At 45.4% G+C, this 19,580-nt stretch overlaps 1 protein-coding gene across 3 annotated transcripts in view; it reads right to left on the bottom strand.

Moving 5' to 3' along the window:
- PGAP1 (post-GPI attachment to proteins inositol deacylase 1) overlaps nucleotides 1-19,580 on the bottom strand; it is a 794,782-nt gene that overhangs the window by 572,964 nt on the left and 202,238 nt on the right. For all 3 annotated transcript variants that reach the window (XM_073558145.1, XM_073558147.1, XM_073558146.1), the window contains exon 8: nucleotides 10,484-10,589. In XM_073558145.1, the coding sequence (XP_073414246.1) occupies nucleotides 10,484-10,589 (106 nt within the window). The remainder of the gene's footprint in view (nucleotides 1-10,483; nucleotides 10,590-19,580) is intronic.

The following is a 19,580-nucleotide window of genomic DNA, read 5'->3' as shown; positions in this document are numbered from 1 at the left end:
CTATGACCCGAAGAACACCTACCCCACTGTCAAGCATGGAGGTGGAAACATTATGTTTTGGGGGTGTTTCTCTGTTTAGGGCACAGGACTACATCACCGCATCAATGGGTAAAATGGATGGAGCCATGTACAGTAAAGTCCTGAGTGACAACCTCTCTCCGACAGGACATTAAAAATGGGTCATGGTGGTGGGCGTGGCCTGCTAGCAAGTGTGGCAGCTGCATAGTTACAGAGCTCCTGCAGCCCAGGGTCTTTGGCAGCCCATCCCGGCTCAACTCAGCACCTAACTTCCTCCAGCTACTCACCTGCAGCTCCTGCAACCACCCAGGCACATGATGACACGCGGAAGATCACAGACGAGAAGATCCCCGCCGAGATTGCCTGACTTCTTTGCAAGGGGGAAGTCCACCAAAGCAACAGGTAAAATGGTGCCTGCATCCCCTTCAGGCTCCCCATGCTCCTCTGGGGGCTCTGGGAGAGGTGCAGGCACAGAGGGGAATCATCAACATCACTCTGCTCCACTCACTAAGGAGGATATGCAGGAGTTTCTTTCCTCTTTGAGAGCTTCTTTAAAAGAAGACATGCATAATATGCTGTGGTACAGTAAAGGGTGTTTTACTGGATGGGAGATATGTTTCTCCCAGCAGATTAATGTTTGGCCGGGTTTTTCCCTAAAGACGGGACCTGCGATGATGTCAGGGTCACGTGATCAGCCCATGTGGTGTCTACCTCTGTCGGAGAAGGGATTTCTATGTCTCCTCGGGTATACAGTATCTATACCTTATGGGTACCCATGTTGCCTGGTTCAAAAGTTGAGGTTCTTAAGAGAACTTGGACTGAGTTACAGAATTTTGGAAGCAACAATCTGTTCTGGACCAATTTCTTGGACTATATGGAGAACTATCAGGCGATAAAAGAATATGCATGTAGACTGAGGATAACTGGAAAAAAAGGTCATTCTTGCATAATACTATTTTCTAGCTTTACATTCAGAACAGCAATTAACCCCTTCTTTAACACCTCACTGGTGGGAGGGGTTAGGCCCTATATAATGGAGGTTGGTAATTGTCACAGTGTGAGTGTGTTTCTGGAAGCTACAGGAACTTGTGTGGACTCAGCCTGAAACTTGTATACAGGATTCCCGTGCTGCAGGACTATAGCAGCAAGACTCGGAAGAACCCCGGGAGTGGCACCTAGCGGATGCCGCAGGACCTGGCAGCTGCTTAGTTACGCCCGTCCCGTGCAAGGGGTGAGTCTGGGACCAGTGGTTCTCCAAGCTGGAGTATGTGTTTGGTTTTCCTTATGTTCTGTTAAGCTGCTGGTTAAAGAGTGACATTAAAACCACTGGAATTGGACTGTATGCCTGTGTGTTGCCTTGTTACTGCCACCCGGCTATTGCCTACCAGAGCGAATCCCTACAATTGGTGGACTGGATGCGGGCACAATCAGTGAGGCCAGGCTGTTTTTGATTTTTGATTGGTACCCCAGCCTATGTCCTGGGTGAAACGAGTGGCAGAGACCCAGGCGGGGAACTTTCCAGAAATGGAGGCCACGGTAAAAGCGCTCATACAGGCTATGCAGCAGCAACAGGAGGCCATGTGGCAGCAGCAACAGGAGGCCATGCGACAGCAGGCTATGCAGCAGCAGGCTATACAGCAGCAGCAGGAAACCAATCAGCTGTTGATACAGCATATCACGACAGCGCAGACAAAAGGAGCTGACCGGGGAATCCATGATATTCGGAAAGCGGTTCGTACAGCGATTCCTAAAATGGAGAAATCGGACGATGTGGAGGCGTATCTGGAGATGTTCGAAGGAGTCGCTGAGAGAAGCTCCCCGGGACCATTGGGCAGGTGTCCTCGCTCCGTTTCTGACTCCAGGACCGTTGAAAGCATATCAGGACCTACCCCCTGAGCAAAGGGCGGACTACACGGTCGTCAAGGATGAGATACTGGCACACCTTGGGGTAAATGTGTTAGTGCGGGCCCAGCGGGTACACCAGTGGGAGTTTACACCCTCCAAGCCAGCCCGGTCCCAGTATTACGACATGTTGCACCTGTTACAAAAGTGGTTGCAGCCTGAAGTATTGTCCCCCACGGCCATGCTGGACTGCATAGTGACTGATAGATTTGGAGGGCTTTGCCCCACTCCCTCCAGACCTGGGTCGGACAGGCATCCCCTACTAATGCCATGCAGATGATAGACCTCATAGAAAGGTATGGGGCTACCAAAGAGTTACAGGGAGGGACCCCCCGAAAGGTAACAGGAAGGTTCCCTAAGTCCCCGCCCCTGGTTCGGCGAGCGGAGCCCAGGAAGGCCGCTCCGGACTTATCTGGGGAAGTAAGGAGCCCCATAATCTGCTGGCGGTGCCAGGAACCAGGTCATATGAGAGCTGATTGCCCCCACCTGACTGGCCCATGGACACCAATTTTGGGTACCGCCAGTCCCACTATGCCGAACCGATGTGTGCAATGGGTACCCCGAAAGGTCCCAATATGGAACATTTATGTCGGGTTGAAGTAGAGGGCAACCCGGCTGTGGCCCTATTGGACTCAGGGAGTCTTGTAACCGTGGTACGAGCCAGCTGGATACACACCAGCGAGTATAGGGGTCGGAAAACTGGGGTGTTGTGTATACATGGAGACGAAAAAGACTAACCCACCGCACTAGTGGTAATCAGCACGCCAGCAGGGAGGCGGTGCCACGTGGTGGGGGTGGTGACTAATTTACATTATGAAGTGATAACTGGAAGAGACTTTCCGTTGTTTTCTGTGCTGTGGCCGTCTGTTGTATCATCCACTGAGCAATTGCCGGTACCAGAGGCAACCAGGTTACATTCTCCAGAAGGGGGGCAGGAACCTGGTGGCCCGGAGGAAGAAGTGCTGGCGGTAGGAATAACCTTCCCTTCGGTGGAGGAAGGGGAGAATTCTCCTGTAGAAGGATTGGCTGGAGAGGTGGAAGACTTGCCGCCGGGACCCGAGTTGTCAGACTTGAATGTATCAGGCGACAATTTTGGTACAGCGCAACTCCGAGACTTTACTTAGCCCGGGCCAGAGAAAATGTACTGTTTGTCAATGGGGAACCCCAACAACCTGGGGCAGATACGGTGTGGCCGCGCTTTGAGTTGAACCAGGAATTGTTGTACCGAGTGGAGAAAATACGTGGGGAAATGGTAGAACAATTACTGGTACCTCAGACGTATCGCAGGCTGGTAATGGATTTAGTGCCTGCTCATGTACTTGGGGGGCATTTGGGCCAAAAGAAGACCCTCGACCGAACTCTGCATCGATTTTACTGGCCAGGGGTCCATGAAGAAGTTAAACGGTACTGTAGCTCCTGTCCAGTATGCCAGGTAACCAGTCCCTAGCCTCACTTTCGGAGCCCTTTGGTGCCTTTGCCAATTATAGAGGTACCCTTCGAGAGAGTGGCCATGGACCCGGTGGGGCCTCTCAATAAGTCGGCAAGGGGACACCAACATATTCTTGTAGTTCTAGACTATGCTACCCGATATCCTGAGGCCATTCCTCTGCGCCACATATCAGCTAACCTTATAGCAAAGGAACTCAAGGGTATGTTTTCACGGGTGGGAATTCCACAAGAGATTCTAACAGACCAGGGAACCCCCTTTATGTCAAAAATTATGAAGGAACTCTGCCGGTTGTTAAATGTTAAACAGTTGCGCACATCGGTCTATCATCCCCAAACAGATGGTCTGGTAGAAAGGTTCAATAAGACGCTGAAGAGCATGTTAAAAAAGGCAGCTTCCAAAGATGGGAAGGACTGGGATCTCTTATTGCCTTATTTGTTGTTTGCAGTACGGGAGGTACCTCTGGCATCTACGGGGTTCTCACCCTTTGAACTATTGTACGGCAGACATCCGCGGGGCTTGCTAGATATAGCCAAGGAAGCCTGGGAGAATCAACCTACCCCCCACAAAAGTGTGATAGAACATGTTGCAAAAATGCAAGAGAGAATGGAGACAGTCCTACCCTTGGTCCGGGAACATATGGAGGCAGCACAAAGCTCACAGAGTCGGGTCTATAACCGGGAGGCTCGGGTAAGATCCTTTAGCCCTGGGGATCAGGTTTTGGTGCTTGTGCCTACCATAGATAGCAAATTTCTTTAAAGGTGGCAGGGACCCTACGAGGTCATGGAGAAGGTGGGGCCAGTAGACTACAAGGTACACCAGCCAGGGCGGAGAAAACCAGTACAGGTTTACCATATTAATTTGCTTAAACCCTGGAAAGATAGAGAGCACCTTGGGTGCGGATAGTCCGCTGCCAGCGTTTCAGATGGAAAAGGCTCCCTTATCTCGGGGCGAGACAGGAGAAATCCAACCCAGGGTCAAAATTGCAGATACTTTGTCCCCTAGTCAGGTTCAGGAGGTCCAGGAGTTCATTAGCCGAAATCCAGATGTTTTTTCGGAGCTCCCTGGACGCAACTCCCTAATCCAACATGACATGGTCACAGAGCTACTGGCCAAGGTCCGACTAAAGTCATATCGGGTGCCTGAGGCCCGGCGACAAGCCATCTCGGAAGAGGTAAAACGATGCTACAATTAGGGGTCATAGAAGAGTCTCAAAGTGAGTGGGCCAGCCCAATAGTCCTAATACCCAAGCCTGATGGGTCACTAAGATTCTGTAATGATTTTAGAAAACTCAATGACATTTCAAAGTTTGACGCCTACCCCATTCCCCGGGTTGACGAGTTGATAGAACGCTTTGGGCAAGCCCTGTATTTTACAACTCCGGACCTCACAAAAGGCTAATGGCAGGTACCCCTAACAGAGGCAGCGAAGGGAAAAACGGCTTTTATAACACCTGAGGGGCTGTTCCAGTATAAGGTGTTACCCTTTGGTTTGCATGGCGCTCCAGCAACGTTCCAACGGTTAAGGCCTGTTTCACACTTCCGTTTTTTCAAATCCGTCAAAATCCGTTGTTTTCCGTAAAAAAACGGATCCGCCATTTTTTGCAGGATCCGTTTTTTTTGTCCCATAGACTTCCATTACGGTTACCGCGGATCCGTCAAAAAAACGGATCCGTTTTTAAAAAAACGGATCCGTTTGCATCAGTTTCCGTCAAAAAAACGGAAACGGATCCGTTTGGCGGACACAAAAACGGAAGTGTGAAACAGGCCTAATGGATAGTGTTCTCCGTCCCCATCGCCGCTATGCCTCAGCCTATCTAGATGATATCATTGTGTTCAGCACCGATTGGGAAAGCCACTTAGCAAAAGTACAGGCAGTGGTAGACTCCCTGCGATAAGCAGGGCTAACTGCCAACCCAAAGAAGTGTTCCATAGGGTTGGAGGAAGCCCGGTACTTGGGGTATGTCATTGGGAGAGGAGTTCTCAAGCCCCAAGTAAACAAAGTAGAGGCAATTCAGAACTGGCCCCGCCCCCTCACAACAAAACAGGTAAAAGCCTTTTTGGGTTTAGTGGGATATTACAGGCGGTTCATTCCCAACTTTGCAACCCTGTCCACGCCTTCAACTGATTGTTTAAAAGGGAAAAAATCTGTGATGGTCCAATGGAATGATCAGTTAGAGGGGGCGTTTACAAAATTAAATGGGGTACTGTGTGGTGCACCAGTCCTGATCATTCCAAATTTCGAAAAAGAGTTTGTGGTGCAGACTGATGCCTCGGAGATAGCACGGCACCGAGGCCTGTCTCAGGAAGTTAACGGGGAAGAGCATCCCGTTAGCTTCCTAAGCCGGAAGCTTACCCCAGCTGAAACCCGATACAGTATTGTGGAGAGAGAGTGCCTGGCCATCAAGTGGGCACTGGAATCATTGCGCTACTAATGCTGGGGAGAACATTTCGGTTGGTGACAGATCATTCCCTCTTAAGTGGATGAGTCAAGCTAAGGAGAGGAATGCCCGAGTCACCAGGTGGTTCCTGTCCCTGCAAAATTTTAAATTTTTAGTGGAACATCGTGCAGGCAGACTACAGGGGAATGCAGGTGCCCTGTCCAGAGTTCACTGTATGTCATGTGTCCACCCCCTTGGGGTTGAACATAGGGGGGAGGTATGTGGTACAGTAAAGGGTGTTTTACTGGATGGGAGATATGTTCCTCCCAGCAGATTGTTTGACAGGGTTTTTCCCTAAAGACGGGACCTGCGATGATGTCAGGGTCACGTGATCAGCCCATGTGGTGTCTACCTCACTGGTGGGAGGGGTTAGGCCCTATATAATGGAGGTTGGTAATTGCCACAGTGTGAGTGTTTCTGGAAGCTACAGGAACTTGTGTGGACTCAGCCTGAAACTTGTATACAGGATTCCTGTGCTGCAGGACTATAGCAGCAAGACTCGGAAGAACCCTGGGAATGGCACCTGGCGGATGCCGCAGGACCTGGCAGCCGCTTAGTTATGCCTGTCCCGTGCAAGGGGTGAGTCTGGGACCAGTGGTTCTCCAAGCTGGAGTATGTGTTTGGTTTTCCTTATGTTCTGTTAAGCTGCTGGTTAAAGAGTGACATTAAAACCACTGGAATTGGACTTTATGCCTGTGTGTTGCCTCGTTACTGCCGCCCGGCTATTGCCTACCAGAGCGAATCCCTATAATGCTTAGAGAGCAGAAGGGAGAAATCTCAGCTCTGGGAGAGCACACCTCTCATTTAGAGAATAAAATGGCTGAATATGCCACTTCTTTCACAGCACTAGTCGGCAAAAATGAGGCCTTAAAGGAAGAATTGTCTCGTGTCAGTGATAAAACATACGACTTGGAGGATAGATCACGCAGGAATAACGTTCGGGTGAGAGGGATCCCTGAGGTGGTCTTGGATAAGGATTTGTCTGCTTTCCTGTATAACTTTTTAAAGGCTGTTCTCCCTAAAATGTCCATTAAAGACTTAATGGTTGATAGGGTCCATAGAACCCCCAAACCAAAACACGTGGATCAAGACCTGCCTAGAGACACGCTGGCAAGAATACACTTTTTTTTACCACCAAGGATGTATTCATGCAAAGAATGAGGAAAAATCCAACTCTGCCTCAAGAGATGCAATCACTACAAGTTTTCCCAGACTTATCTGCAGTGACTCTGGCCAAGAGGCGTGAATACGCACATGTATGTAAAGCTCTGCATGATGTGGGCACCAAATATAGATGGGGCTTTAACCCAGTGAAACTGTTGATTATGCATGAGGGAAGATTAATTGCTTGCCATTCCCCTACACAAGCTGAAGACGGACTTAAGGATTGGAATATTCCTTATGGTTTTATATTTATGCTGGGGACCTAATTAGCTGTTATGGTGGAGGGGCTTGGTGTGTTGGGGCTTGCTGCATCCACAGGAAGTTTGTTATTTAAACATGAGTATACAGTCTATGTCCTTGAATGTTAGAGGCCTCAATTCACCTATGAAACGTTCCATGTTATGGAGGGAAGTTAAAAAAATCACGTGCTGACGTCATATGTTTGCAAGAAACGCACTTAATGGAAGCTGATAATAGTAGACTCCACCATCCACAGTTCCCTCATAGGTTTTTCGCTAATAATGCAAGTAAAAAGGCTGGAGTCTGCATATTGATTAAAGCACTGTGGCATTTAGAAATATAGAGATGTATGCGGATCCTATGGGCATATTTTCATTCCTAGTCTGCTCCCTTAATGGTGAACTACATACGCTGTGGAAGGCATCCGAACGGAGCCGGCGTACGTCGGGTACCCATGGTTACCATGGGCGCTGTGACGTAGTGCGGCTTCCGGGATAGCCGGAAATGACGCGGCGGGACACAGGTGTCGACCGCGCATCCGCCGGTGAAGATGGCCGCGCGTATCTAAATGCTGTGGGGATTATAAATAGCCTATCTGCCCATAATACAGGTCACACAGCACCCCGAGGAAGCCCATACAGCGAAACGCATCAGGGCACAGGCAGGACCGTCAGACCACCCACATGGGTAAGGAATTTGCTGTGGTGCCATATTAGTGGTGTTGTCCACAGCATAGTGTGAGGGGATTGGAACGGATAGGTGACTATAGAGCCAAACAGTTGCATGCACCAGCGTTGTTTTTGTTCTGCTCCCTTATTCATAGCTGGAATTTACCAGAGGTCAAGATATGTTAGTGGCAGGGCACCTTATACCCACACATTGACTTGTTTGAATTTGGGATACATTGTTCCATTTATGTACTTATCCGTACATCAATCACTAGCCTGATGGTAACCTTTCTAATGTGGTATTAACCGTTATGTGTCAGGTGGTCTGGGCCTTGGATCTAGCACCTTACGTATACTCATTTTTGTATGTCTGCCTTTTATAGTAAATATTTATTAATATAAATAAAAATATTTTCTGCACGGAAAAATCTCTTTTGAGCTTTATATTGCAGTTTTGAGTGCCAAGTGGCTGGGCTTTTTTTAACTCAATTGTATTTGTAGGCTTCATCAATGTTTTGAGTTGCCCATGATGGTGTATTTAGTCACATAAATGATCAATTCTAGGTATGATAACTTTTGCTAAAATTTTTATTCCTAGTCTGCTCCCTTAAAGGTGAACTACATAAGCTGGTGGTAGTGTATGCCCCTAATGAAGCCCAAAAATGGGTCATGGCTAGGTTTTCCATCAAGACAATGACCCAAAACATACACTCAAGGCAACAAAGGATTGGCCGAAAAAGAAGCACATTAAGGTCATGGAGTGGCCTAGCCAGTCCCCAGACCTTAATCCCATAGAAAATTTATGGAAGGAGTTGAAGCTCCAAGTTGCTAAGCAACAGCCTCAAAATCTTAATGATTTAGAGATGATCTGCAAAGAGGAGAGGACAAAAAGTCCTAGTGACATGTGCGCAAACCTCATCATCCACTGCAGTAACCGTCTGACTGCTGTGCTTGCCAACAAGTATTAAGTCTTGTTTGCCAGAAGAATCAAATACTTATTTCTCACTGCAAAATGCAAATACATTTATATAAATTACACAATGTGATTTTCTGGATTTTATTTTTGTTATTTTATCTCTCAATGTTAAAATTAACCTACACTTAAAATTATAGACTGTTCATGTCTTTGTCAGTGGGCAAACTTACAAAATCAGCAAGGGATCAAATACTTATTCATCCTACTGTATATCCACAAATATCATTTTTATCCAGGCCACTGTAGCTGACAATCGAGGAGGTGATTTTATTACCTGCTGTCATGGAAACAATCGGACCCCCTTGCTCTCCTAGCCTCCTTGCTATTGATTATGGTATTAAGAGGTTAAGAGGGTTAATACGCTGGGGGCAGTGGGGGCACCACCCCTGGCTGTCACAGCCATATCTCAGCTATTACATAAGTTGAACTCCAGCCGGAGATTGTGTGGGAACAACTCCTGTGCCCTCACAATTGCATTGACATACTGGCATGTCTATTTCCTGGAATTACTCATGAGATATGAAGCACAGGTACATCATATGTCACGAACGGGTTAAAAGCATAAAAAAAAAAAAAAAGTCTGGATTATTTTTCTATATTTTCATTAAATTTCGGATATATACTTAAACAAAATGTTTATCAACCATCATTTACCAGTAACAAAGAAAAAGGTGTCACAATAAAACAAATCTCAATATCTCAGGAATAATTTGACTTATTCCAGTGATATTATGTAAACTTACATGTCAGATTTGAAAAATTTGGCATAGTCAGGGGGGGAGAAAGGCAATTTTATAAGCTGCATCTCAGCTTGGATCGAAGCTATAGGAATAATACAGGGCTACTTTGAAATGGTAGAATCCAGACCAGAATCACTGTATAGTAACAACCCAGCTGTCAATATCACAGGGTAAAGTAGGAGTGAGAGGATCTAAACTTAACTGCCGATATTTCGGGTTGAATCACAGCTAAACTGCAATTCTGTTCTTACTTTAAAGGTTGCGTATAAATAATTGGCCCCAATCTTATCCAGGAGAGTGGGACGATGTTTTCTCACTTGTCATCCGTGTATTGTCTGTATACAATCCATGTTGTTACTAAGCAGCTATGAATCTTTTACAGGGCCATTTACAGTTTTCTGTGCCACAGAATTGTAATGTATCCGTAAAAATTGGATGTCATACTGATGGTCCGTATGTCATGCGATTTTTTTTTTTTTCTCGCACTGTCTGATCTCAGAGTGAAATCACAACATCTTGCTATGTTTTGCTCATGTCGAATACAGCCAAGAAAAAATACAGAGATCTGCACTGCCTAGATGAATAACACTGATCCAAGAGCCATCTGACTATTATGGGATTGCACTTATCCGATTTAAATGCAAGCGTGACCGTACCCTAAAGTTGAGAATTATTTCTGTAGCCACAATCAAAGCTTATATATGGCCATTAATGGCCTTACCTACCTCACTGCCACCATGAAAGGACATATATAAGATTTGTCCTTAAAAGAAAAGCGTTATAAATAAAATTGAATGGACAATCACTTTAATATCCAACCAAATGGAACTCACATCACAACATTGACTATGTTACCATAATTGCTTACAAACTTTAAATTATGCAAACCTGAAATGTTTATGAGTGGGTCATCCAAAGATTCATATAGTTTAGCTGGGTGTCTGACAAAGTGATGTTTTAAGATGGCCATTCTTTTATTGGAATCTTCAGTTATCTAATAAAGAAAAATTAAACATGTAAATGTTTTAGTGTGAAATCTAGAACTGAAAATAGGTTTGAAAAGAAGCATAAATAACTCCATCTCCTAGATTCACTTCTAAGAATATGAAACCATAATTACAGTAAAGTCATTTGAGTTAAGAATGATACCCAAACTTTCTCCATACAGAATCTACTGCAATAATGCTGTGAATTTGCACAATTCTGCCCATTAATTGTAATAAAATAAAAAAAAACAAAAACAGCAGTCAGGTGGTAATGTTTTCTTCTAGTTTTGGCCGAGTGCTCACGATCCGGAGCTAGCAGCACTTTGGACGCAGCCCATGTTTGCAGAGTTCAAAGCGCTGCTTCTATTGAACGAAGGTAAACCCGCATGTGTTCACTGAACCGTGGGGATTTACAGCATTCAATGCATTTCTATTGATGTTATTTATCTTGCGGAGAATAGCGCCTCCGCAAGTTTCGGCTTCCGTGCCTTCTTCTGGGGGAGAAGAAATGCTTGGCTATACCCAGTAGCCGAAACACGTGTTGGGGTGGCGGCACCACAGCTCTCAGGTAACACAGCTCTGCACATCTCTCTACAACTGTTTTTTTTTACTCTGCTTTATTTGTGTTAGTTTCCCCCTTGGTATAGTGGTTTATCCATAATTGGGTATAGTCTCTTACACATAGGCACTCTGGTATACTTGTTCTAATCATATGTGCATCTTTAATTGTAACTACCACTACTTGTTTTTTCCTGTTGGCTGTGGTGTCCCCTTGTTTTCTGACCGTACACTGTTTTTATCATGCAATCCTTTGTTTATGCATTATTTTAATTATTTTTAATAAACTTCATGTTTTACATTTATGATTTCCTGTGCATTTCTCCTTTGTATGCTCTAGTCTTGCTCCTTTTCCACTATAACCAGTACTTCGCATCCTTATTTTGAGACAGTGTCATTTGACTAGTTATGTTTTTTCTGTCTCTGTAGCCTGCTTATATGCTCATCTAACAAGACAGGAAGGTCTATATAATCCAATATGTAAGGGACGGTGTTGTACATAATAAAAGGGGGCACTATGTAATAAGGGATGGCAATATACATAATAAAGCAGACTATGTAATATACGTGTGTGTGTGGATATACAGTGCCTTGCGAAAGTATTCGGCCCCCTGGAACTTTTCTACCTTTTCCCACATATCATGCTTCAAACATAAAGATACCAAATGTAAATTTTTGGTGAAGAATCAACAAGTGGGATACAACTGTGAAGTTGAACAAAATTTATTGGTTACTTTAAATTTTTGTGGAAATTCAAAAACTAAAAAAGCGGGACGTGCAGTATTATTCGGCCCCTTTACTTTCAGTGCAGCAAACTTACTCCAGAAGTTCATTGTGGATCTCTGAATGATCCAATGTTGTCCTAAATAACTAATGATGATAAATATAATCCACCTGTGTGTAATCAAGTCTCCATATAAATGCACCTGCTCTGATAGTGTCAGGGATCTGTTTGAAGCACAGAGAGCATCATGAAGACCAAGGAACACAACAGGCAGGTCTGTGATACTGTTGTGGAGAAGTTTAAAGCTGGATTTGGATACAAAATGATTTCCAAAACTTTAAACATCCCAAGGAGCACTGTGCAAGCGATCATACTGAAATGGAAGAAGTATCATACCACTGCAAATCTATCAAGTCCCGGCAGTCCCTCTAAACTTTCATCTCAAACAAGGAGAAGACTAATCAGAGATGCAGCCAAGAGGCCCATGATCACTCTGGATGAACTGCAGAGATCTTCAGCTGAGGTGGGACAGTCTGTCCATAGGACAACAATCAGTCGTACACTGCACAAATCTGGCCTTTATGGAAGAGTGGCAAGAAGAAAGCCATATCTCAAAGATATCCATAAAAAGTGTTGTTTAAAGTTTACAACAAGACGCACCAAACATGTGGAAGAAGGTGCTCTGGTCAGATGAAACCAAAATCGAACTTTTTGGCAACAATGCCAAACGATATGTTTGGCGTAAAGACAACACAGCTCATCACCCTGAACACACCATCCCCATTGTCAAACATGGTGGTGGCAGCATCATGGTTTGGGCCTCCTTTTCTCCAGCAGGGACAGGGAAGATGGTTAAAATTGATGGTTAGATGGATGGAGCCAAATACAGGACCATTCTTGAAGAAAACCTGTTGGAGTCTGCAAAAGACCTGAGACTGGAACAGAGATTTGTCTTCCAACCAGACAATGATCCCAAACATAAAGCAAAATCTACAATGGAATGGTTCACAAATAAACGTATCCAGGTGTTAGAATGGCCAAGTCAAAGTCCAGACCTGAATCCAATTGAGAATCTGTGGAAAGAGCTGAAAACTGCTGTTCACAAACGATCTCCATCCAACCTCACTGAGCTCGAGCTGTTTGCCAAGGAAGAATGGGCAAGAATTTCAGTCTCTCGATGTACAAAACTGATAGAGACATACCCCAAGCGACTTTCAGCTGTAATCGCAGCAAAAGGTGGAGCAACAAAGTATTAAGTTAAAGGGGCCGGGGGGCGTGGCCTAGCAGCATGTGAGGAGGACGTGTGCCTGCAGAGCTCCCGCATGTCCTAGTTAATTACTGCGACTAAATCCCCACAGCACAGCCAGTAATTACCTGTGGAGAGGCCTTGGGGACTGGTGGAGGTCGTAGGGCCATCATGGAAGCATTCCTGGCGTGCAACATGCTGAAAAAAGGTCAAAAGAGGATTGCAGGAGAGATGGCCTCTGGTTCCCAAGATGGCGCTGCTGCTTCAGCGTGTGCTTTGGCAGATGCAGAAGCTGATAGTGCAGCCAGAAATAGATAAGTAGCGGCTCATCTGGAGCGATTTGCCCGAGTGGAGGAAATGGAGAAGGAATCTCCTCAAACAGCTGGAGAAGATCCAGGCACCGGAGGAGAAGGTACAGAGCAGGGGATGAGTGAAGAGGGGGAGTAGGAGACAGTGCTGGAGGGCAGAGGAACCAGGAGGCTCTGGCTAGCTGGGGAGAACTGGTGGAGCAAAATAAGAACCAGCTCACAGCGCTGAAGCTGCAGGTTCTTGCTGAACCCACTATAAAAGACGTGCTGGTGGCTGTTATGCAATGTGGATCAGCCATTACTAATGTGCTCACTCAGCTGGGCTTTCTACAGGAGTCAATGCAGAATGTAAAATATGACCTCCACACAGTTAAGGACAGAACTGGGCAATTAGAAAAAAGAGTTGGTGTGGTGGAAAATACAGTCTAACTCTGCGCAGCATAATAAGGAGCTCAAAAAAGATCTTGCTGCTGTATGGAATAAAACGGATGACCTGGAAAACAGGTGTCATGTCGGACACTGTTCACACCAGGGTGTCCGGCAGACAGCGGTAATACCCTATTCCACTACAGTATTGTCATGTCGGACACTGTTCACACCAGGGTGTCCGGCAGACAGCGGTAATACCCTATTCCACTACAGTATGCTCAGGGACTTTGTTGGGTATTCTGTTCCAGTCGGGATAGGGTTAACCAGGTTGTCATGCTGGCTGAGGGCTGGGCCACGCCCTTGGTCTTTAAATAGTCCGTCCTGACTATGGGCGTCGCCGACTATAGCTTTTGCCTAGTGCTAGCAATACCGGTCAGCAGTGGTGGTTTTGGAGCGTCTGATATCTGGTGCAGTATATCTCTCAGTTGTTCTTTCTCCTATCTGTTATATATATATATATATATATATATATATATATATATATATATATTTGGTTGCCCTTGCACATTATTGTATTCCCTTGTGTATTAACGGTGTGGTGTTTCTTTTACCCCTGTCCATACGTATTTGTGGGGTCTGGTGTCTGGTCCCCTCACTGGGTGGAGGGTGGTGGGTTCAGCTTAGGGCTGGACAGGAGACAGGGACAGGGTGGAGGCCCAGGCAGGCACACCTTCAGTGTAAACCCTGGGTTGAGGGACAGACAGGGTTTTCCCTAGTCTGAGGGACACCGCAGGGGTCCCGGGGTTTTAGCCTAAAGTAACCTAGGCATACCATGACAACAGGTCCAGGCGCAATAATGTCCATATTGTCGGTTTCCCGGAGCGCTGCGAGGGCAAAAACCCTACTAACTTTTATCGAAGCCTGGATAAAGGAAAAAGTTGGGCCAGACAATCTGACTCACTTGTATGCGGTGGAGCGCGCTCATAGGGTCCCGGCTCGTCCCCCTCCCCCTGGCCATCCACCAAGACCCATCCTGGCTAAAATACTTCACTACAGAGACAGTGACAGTATTCTTCGGGACAGCACGGTGGCTCAGTGGTTAGCTCAGTTGGTTCGAATCCCACCAAGGACAACATCTGCAAGGAGTTTGTATGTTCTCCCCGTGTTTGCGTGGGTTTCCTCCGGGCACTCCGGTTTCCTCCCACACTCCAAAGACATACTGATAGGGAATTTAGATTGTGTGCAAACTGTAAAGCGCTGCGGAATATGTTAGCACTATAAAAAAATAAAGATGATTATTATTATTATTCGGTTCTCAAGAGACCACCCTGATCTAACTATTGATGGTTCTAGAGTTTCATTCTATCCGGATTTTTCACCGAAAGTGCTAAAAATGAGAGCTCAATTTGTTGATATTAAAAAACGACTGAGGACCCTTGACCTCAAGTACTCTATGATTTTCCCGGCCAAATTGCGGGTCGAAGTTGGGAACAAATCTCATTTTTTTCTGGAAGCTACAGAGGCAACTGAATGGTTGGCTCTGAAAGAACAACATCTAAGAAGGGAGGTGGAGGACTGTGGTGAAGAAACATGAATCTTTTAGACGTTCTGGATGTTTTGAGCTGTTCCTATGTCAAGATGGTTGCTTTGTGCTGTGGGGTATTATCCTGAAATATGTGGGGGGCGAGATAGGAACTAAAGCGCCCGGTATTTGGCTTTATACATTTTAAGGGGGATAACATTGTCCTTCTTTGTGATGGGCCTAATACAGTTGAGAGTTACGTTGGGATGTGTTATTAGGGGGGGGGTGTTACGTCCTTTGAGAGGTGCACATATGTCCAAAGGTATTTAGCTAAGATTAGTTGGATATTGTTTAAGTTTAAAAATACCAATTATGGGGGACGCTAAAATTCTTAGCTGGAATGTTAGAGGGATGAAATCCCCAGTAAAAAGACAGGCGATTTTTTCTTTTATTATGGACCGCAAACCAACTGTAATTTGCTTGCAAGAGACGCACCTTACACGTGAAACACTTAATATTCTGGATAAAAGGTGGATATTGGCGGGTTATCATTCTACATACTCCCAGTACTCTAGAGGTGTCAGCATACTAATTAGACGGGGTGCTCAATTTTCATGTAAATCGGGTGGTGGTAGATGAAGAGGGGCGATGTGTTCTTTTGTATTGTATGTGGTCTGCGGTCACGATGGTACTCCATATCTATATATATTCCTCCGCTATATAGTAGCAAAATCATATATAAAATCCTAACTATTTTGAGAGATTTTCCAGGAGTCCCATATTTAGTGGTGGGTGATTTTAACAACATTTTGGATGCCCATTGGGATAGAGGTAATCATGCACCTATAAAACTGGAAGACAACTGCACACCATTCGGGGCGCTCCTGCGCGAACTAGTCTTAACTGATTTGTGGAGATGCAGGAATCCTGGGGTATATCAGTACTCATCTTTCTCCTCTGCTTTTTCCTCCTTGTCTCGTATCGACTTGGCTCTGGGCGATGGTCTCATACTGGGGAAAATTATGAATGTTGAATATCTATCGAGGACCGCGTCGGACCATTCGCCCCTGTCTATTATAATTAAAGATAATATGTCACGAGATAGGCCACTTTGGCGTTTAAATCCGTTTTGGCTACAACTAATGGTCAAGACTGATTCATTCACGTCTGAATTACAGGAATTTCTTGGGTTTAATGAGAACTCTGCCTCTAGTTCGGTGGTTTGGGAGTCTCTGAAGGCATATTTGCGTGGTATGTTCATATGTGAGATTTCAAAGATTAAGTCTAGTTCTAGAATGAAATCCAAACTTTTGCTCCAGGAATTGGAAGCTGCAGAGCGGGCTTTTTCAATACAGGTCACTCCCAGTGCACAACAGAGACTTAAGGATGCTCAGTTGCGAGTGACCAAAATGTCAGCGCAGAAACATATGTTCCAATCGACCCAATTCTTTGAAAATGCAGAAAGTGTGGGGCACCTGCTCTCAGTAATAACGTCAGCACAAAAGGGGTCATCGTTCATACCTGGGCTCAGTGGTGAAAATGGGACACTTGTTACTGATGCGCCGGGAATCCTGGGAGTTTTGGGGGCCTTTACTAACCTGTATTCCTCTCATTCTAGGGCTTCTGCGGAAGATCTTGAGGATTTTTGGGATTAGCTAAGCTCTCACGACTCAGACGCAGACAGAAATTTGCTGGACGAACCCCTGGGTTTGGATGAGCTTGAGGAGGCCTTGAGCACTATGTCTAATGGCAAGGCACCGGGGGTGGATGGCCTGCCAGTGGAAGTCTATAAAAAATATAAGTCGGTATTACTCCCACTGCGGCTGACTACACTTAATGATAGTCTTGGACTTAGGGTCCTCCCGCCATCCATGCGGGAAGCTATTATTACTGTCTTACCAAAAAAAGATAAGGATCCTACCCTCACGGCCTCGTACAGGCCAATTTCCCTTCTGACAGTAGACATCAAATTATTAGCAAAGGTACTGGCCACTCACCTTTCGAAGGTAGTGGATCTTTAGTACACCCGGGATTTATGCCTCGTATGTCAACGGCCCTAAATATTAGAAGATTGTATCTTAACATGCAGGTGGGGGCGGATAATGTGGGGAGGAGGGCGGTCCTGTCTCTTGATGCTGCTAAGGCATTTGACAGAGTGGAGTGGAAATATCTTTTTGCCACGCTTCAATGAATGGGTTTCAGTCCAGGCTTCATTGGTTGGATTAAGCTTCTGTACTCTGCACCATTGGCAAGAGTGCGGGCGAACGGATTGCTGTCTGGGCCCTTCCCTCTTCACAGGGGTACGAGGCAGGGCTGTCATCTATCTCCGCTGCTCTTTGCCCTGGCGGTGGAGCCCTTGGATTTGAGGATAAGACTAAATCCGGAAATTGAAGGATTTAGGTATGGAGCATTGGAGGAGAAAGTGGCTCTTTAAGCAGATGATATTCTTTTGTTCTTAGCCGACCCATACAGATCACTGAATAGTGCAATATCACTTCTTTCCTCATTTGGAGCGGTCTCGGGACTAGTTATAAACTGGGAAAAGTCTGCTATTCTCCCATTAGACCCAACTGTGATCAGAGTGCCACAGGTGCTGGTAGTGTTGTGCCTTAAATACCTGGGTATTAATGTATCTAATAACATACCAGACTATGAGCATTTAAATCGCTCACCGCTAGTAGCTAAGATTAAACAAAAGATTAAGGCATGGGCTAAGTTAAATCTGTCAATGGTGGGGAGAGTGAATCTGTTGAAAATGGTGATTATGCCAAAACTTTTGTATGTTCTTCATAACTCCCGGATTTGGCTTCCTCAAAATAGTTTCTTTAAAATTAACGCACGATTCAGGGAACTTATTTGGCTAAAAAAGGGTGCGAGGATCAAATTAGAACACTTACAAAGGGGTAAGGAGGAGGGAGGGCTGGCATTGCCTAAACCTTGGTTATATTTTTTATCTTCTCAGTGTCAGCATCTAGCAGGGGGATCGGAAGACGCATCTGTGGAGATGGGGGGAGGTCGAGGGATTCTCCAGTTTCTTGGGGGTCGGGTACCTCTATTGTCTAAGTTGGAGGCAAATAAATTCAGACCTTGGATAGCTAAACTTCCAACGGTAATGCTTATGGTTAAAGTGTGGGTTAAAATCAAAAGTTTAAGAGGAATTGCTGGGTTCACGAGGTATGCTCCCATATGGGATAATCCGCATTTGCCGCAATTGAGGACATTGAAAGGGTTCGCGCAGTGGCGACGTGTGGGTATCTGGTGGCTTGCACAGCTGATGGGGGGGGGGGGGGGTCTTCAAATCATTCGATGACCTGCGACGAGATTTCCCACTTCAACACTCTACATTCTACCAGTATTTACAGGTGAGGCATGCTTATACAATGCAGACTCACATGCACCCTATTATTATACATCATGATGCTGTAATTAATAGGCTCGGTCTGCTGACTTCCATGAGAGGATTAATTTCTTTTGTGTATGGGGAACTTTCAAAGGTGCTATTAGGTCACCCGATAACGGCGCTAATGAAATGGGAACAACAAGTAGGTGGGATTTCGGCAGACCAATGGAAATCAATAATGCAAATGATCCCTAAGTTGCATTGGGTCTGTCCCAACTATACATCCTCTACAGGGTTTATAGAACTCCAAAGTGGTTGTTTGATTTGGGTTTGAGATCGGATTCAAAATGTCCCAAATGTGCGCTTGACAATGCGGATATTCTACATATGCTCTGGACGTGTCTGTGCATACAGGCATTTTGTATTATGGTTCTTAATATATGTAACCACTGAGCAGGACATTCCCAGAGATCCCATTGTCTGTGTACTGGGATGTGTGGAGGAGGTGAGGGGTGACGATCATCTACAAACATCAGTTGCTAGAATGCTCTTTATTGCTAGGAAACTAATAGCGTATCACTGGATCTCGGATAAAGTCCCCACGCGGAAAGAATATGTAAATAAGCTTAACCTTACATTGTGCAGAGAGAAGGTCATTTCTTAAACGAGGAAGGCTGGTGATGTTTGAAAAAATCTGGGCAGGATGGCTGAACATTCCAGGTTTGTCGTCTGTAAATTTGTTATCGTAACAACATGTTCATGATACTCTGAATATGATTTATGTGTACATTATTGTACTATGCGTTTTAGGATGTGTGCCTTATCTATTGCTTTGTATCTATTTTGGTATAACTTAGCATTGGACCAGGGAACGGGATGGGGGGGTGGTAGGGAATGTAGTAAGGAATGTGGGGTACTTTGAAATAAGTGAT

This window comes from Dendrobates tinctorius, unplaced genomic scaffold (assembly GCF_039654945.1).
Source record: "Dendrobates tinctorius isolate UK_male_01 unplaced genomic scaffold, ASM3965494v1 ptg000254l, whole genome shotgun sequence".
In the NCBI taxonomy this organism is placed as follows: domain Eukaryota; kingdom Metazoa; phylum Chordata; class Amphibia; order Anura; family Dendrobatidae; genus Dendrobates; species Dendrobates tinctorius.
The sequence above is the reverse complement of the archived record's forward strand: the minus strand, read 5'-3'. Positions and strand labels throughout refer to the sequence as shown.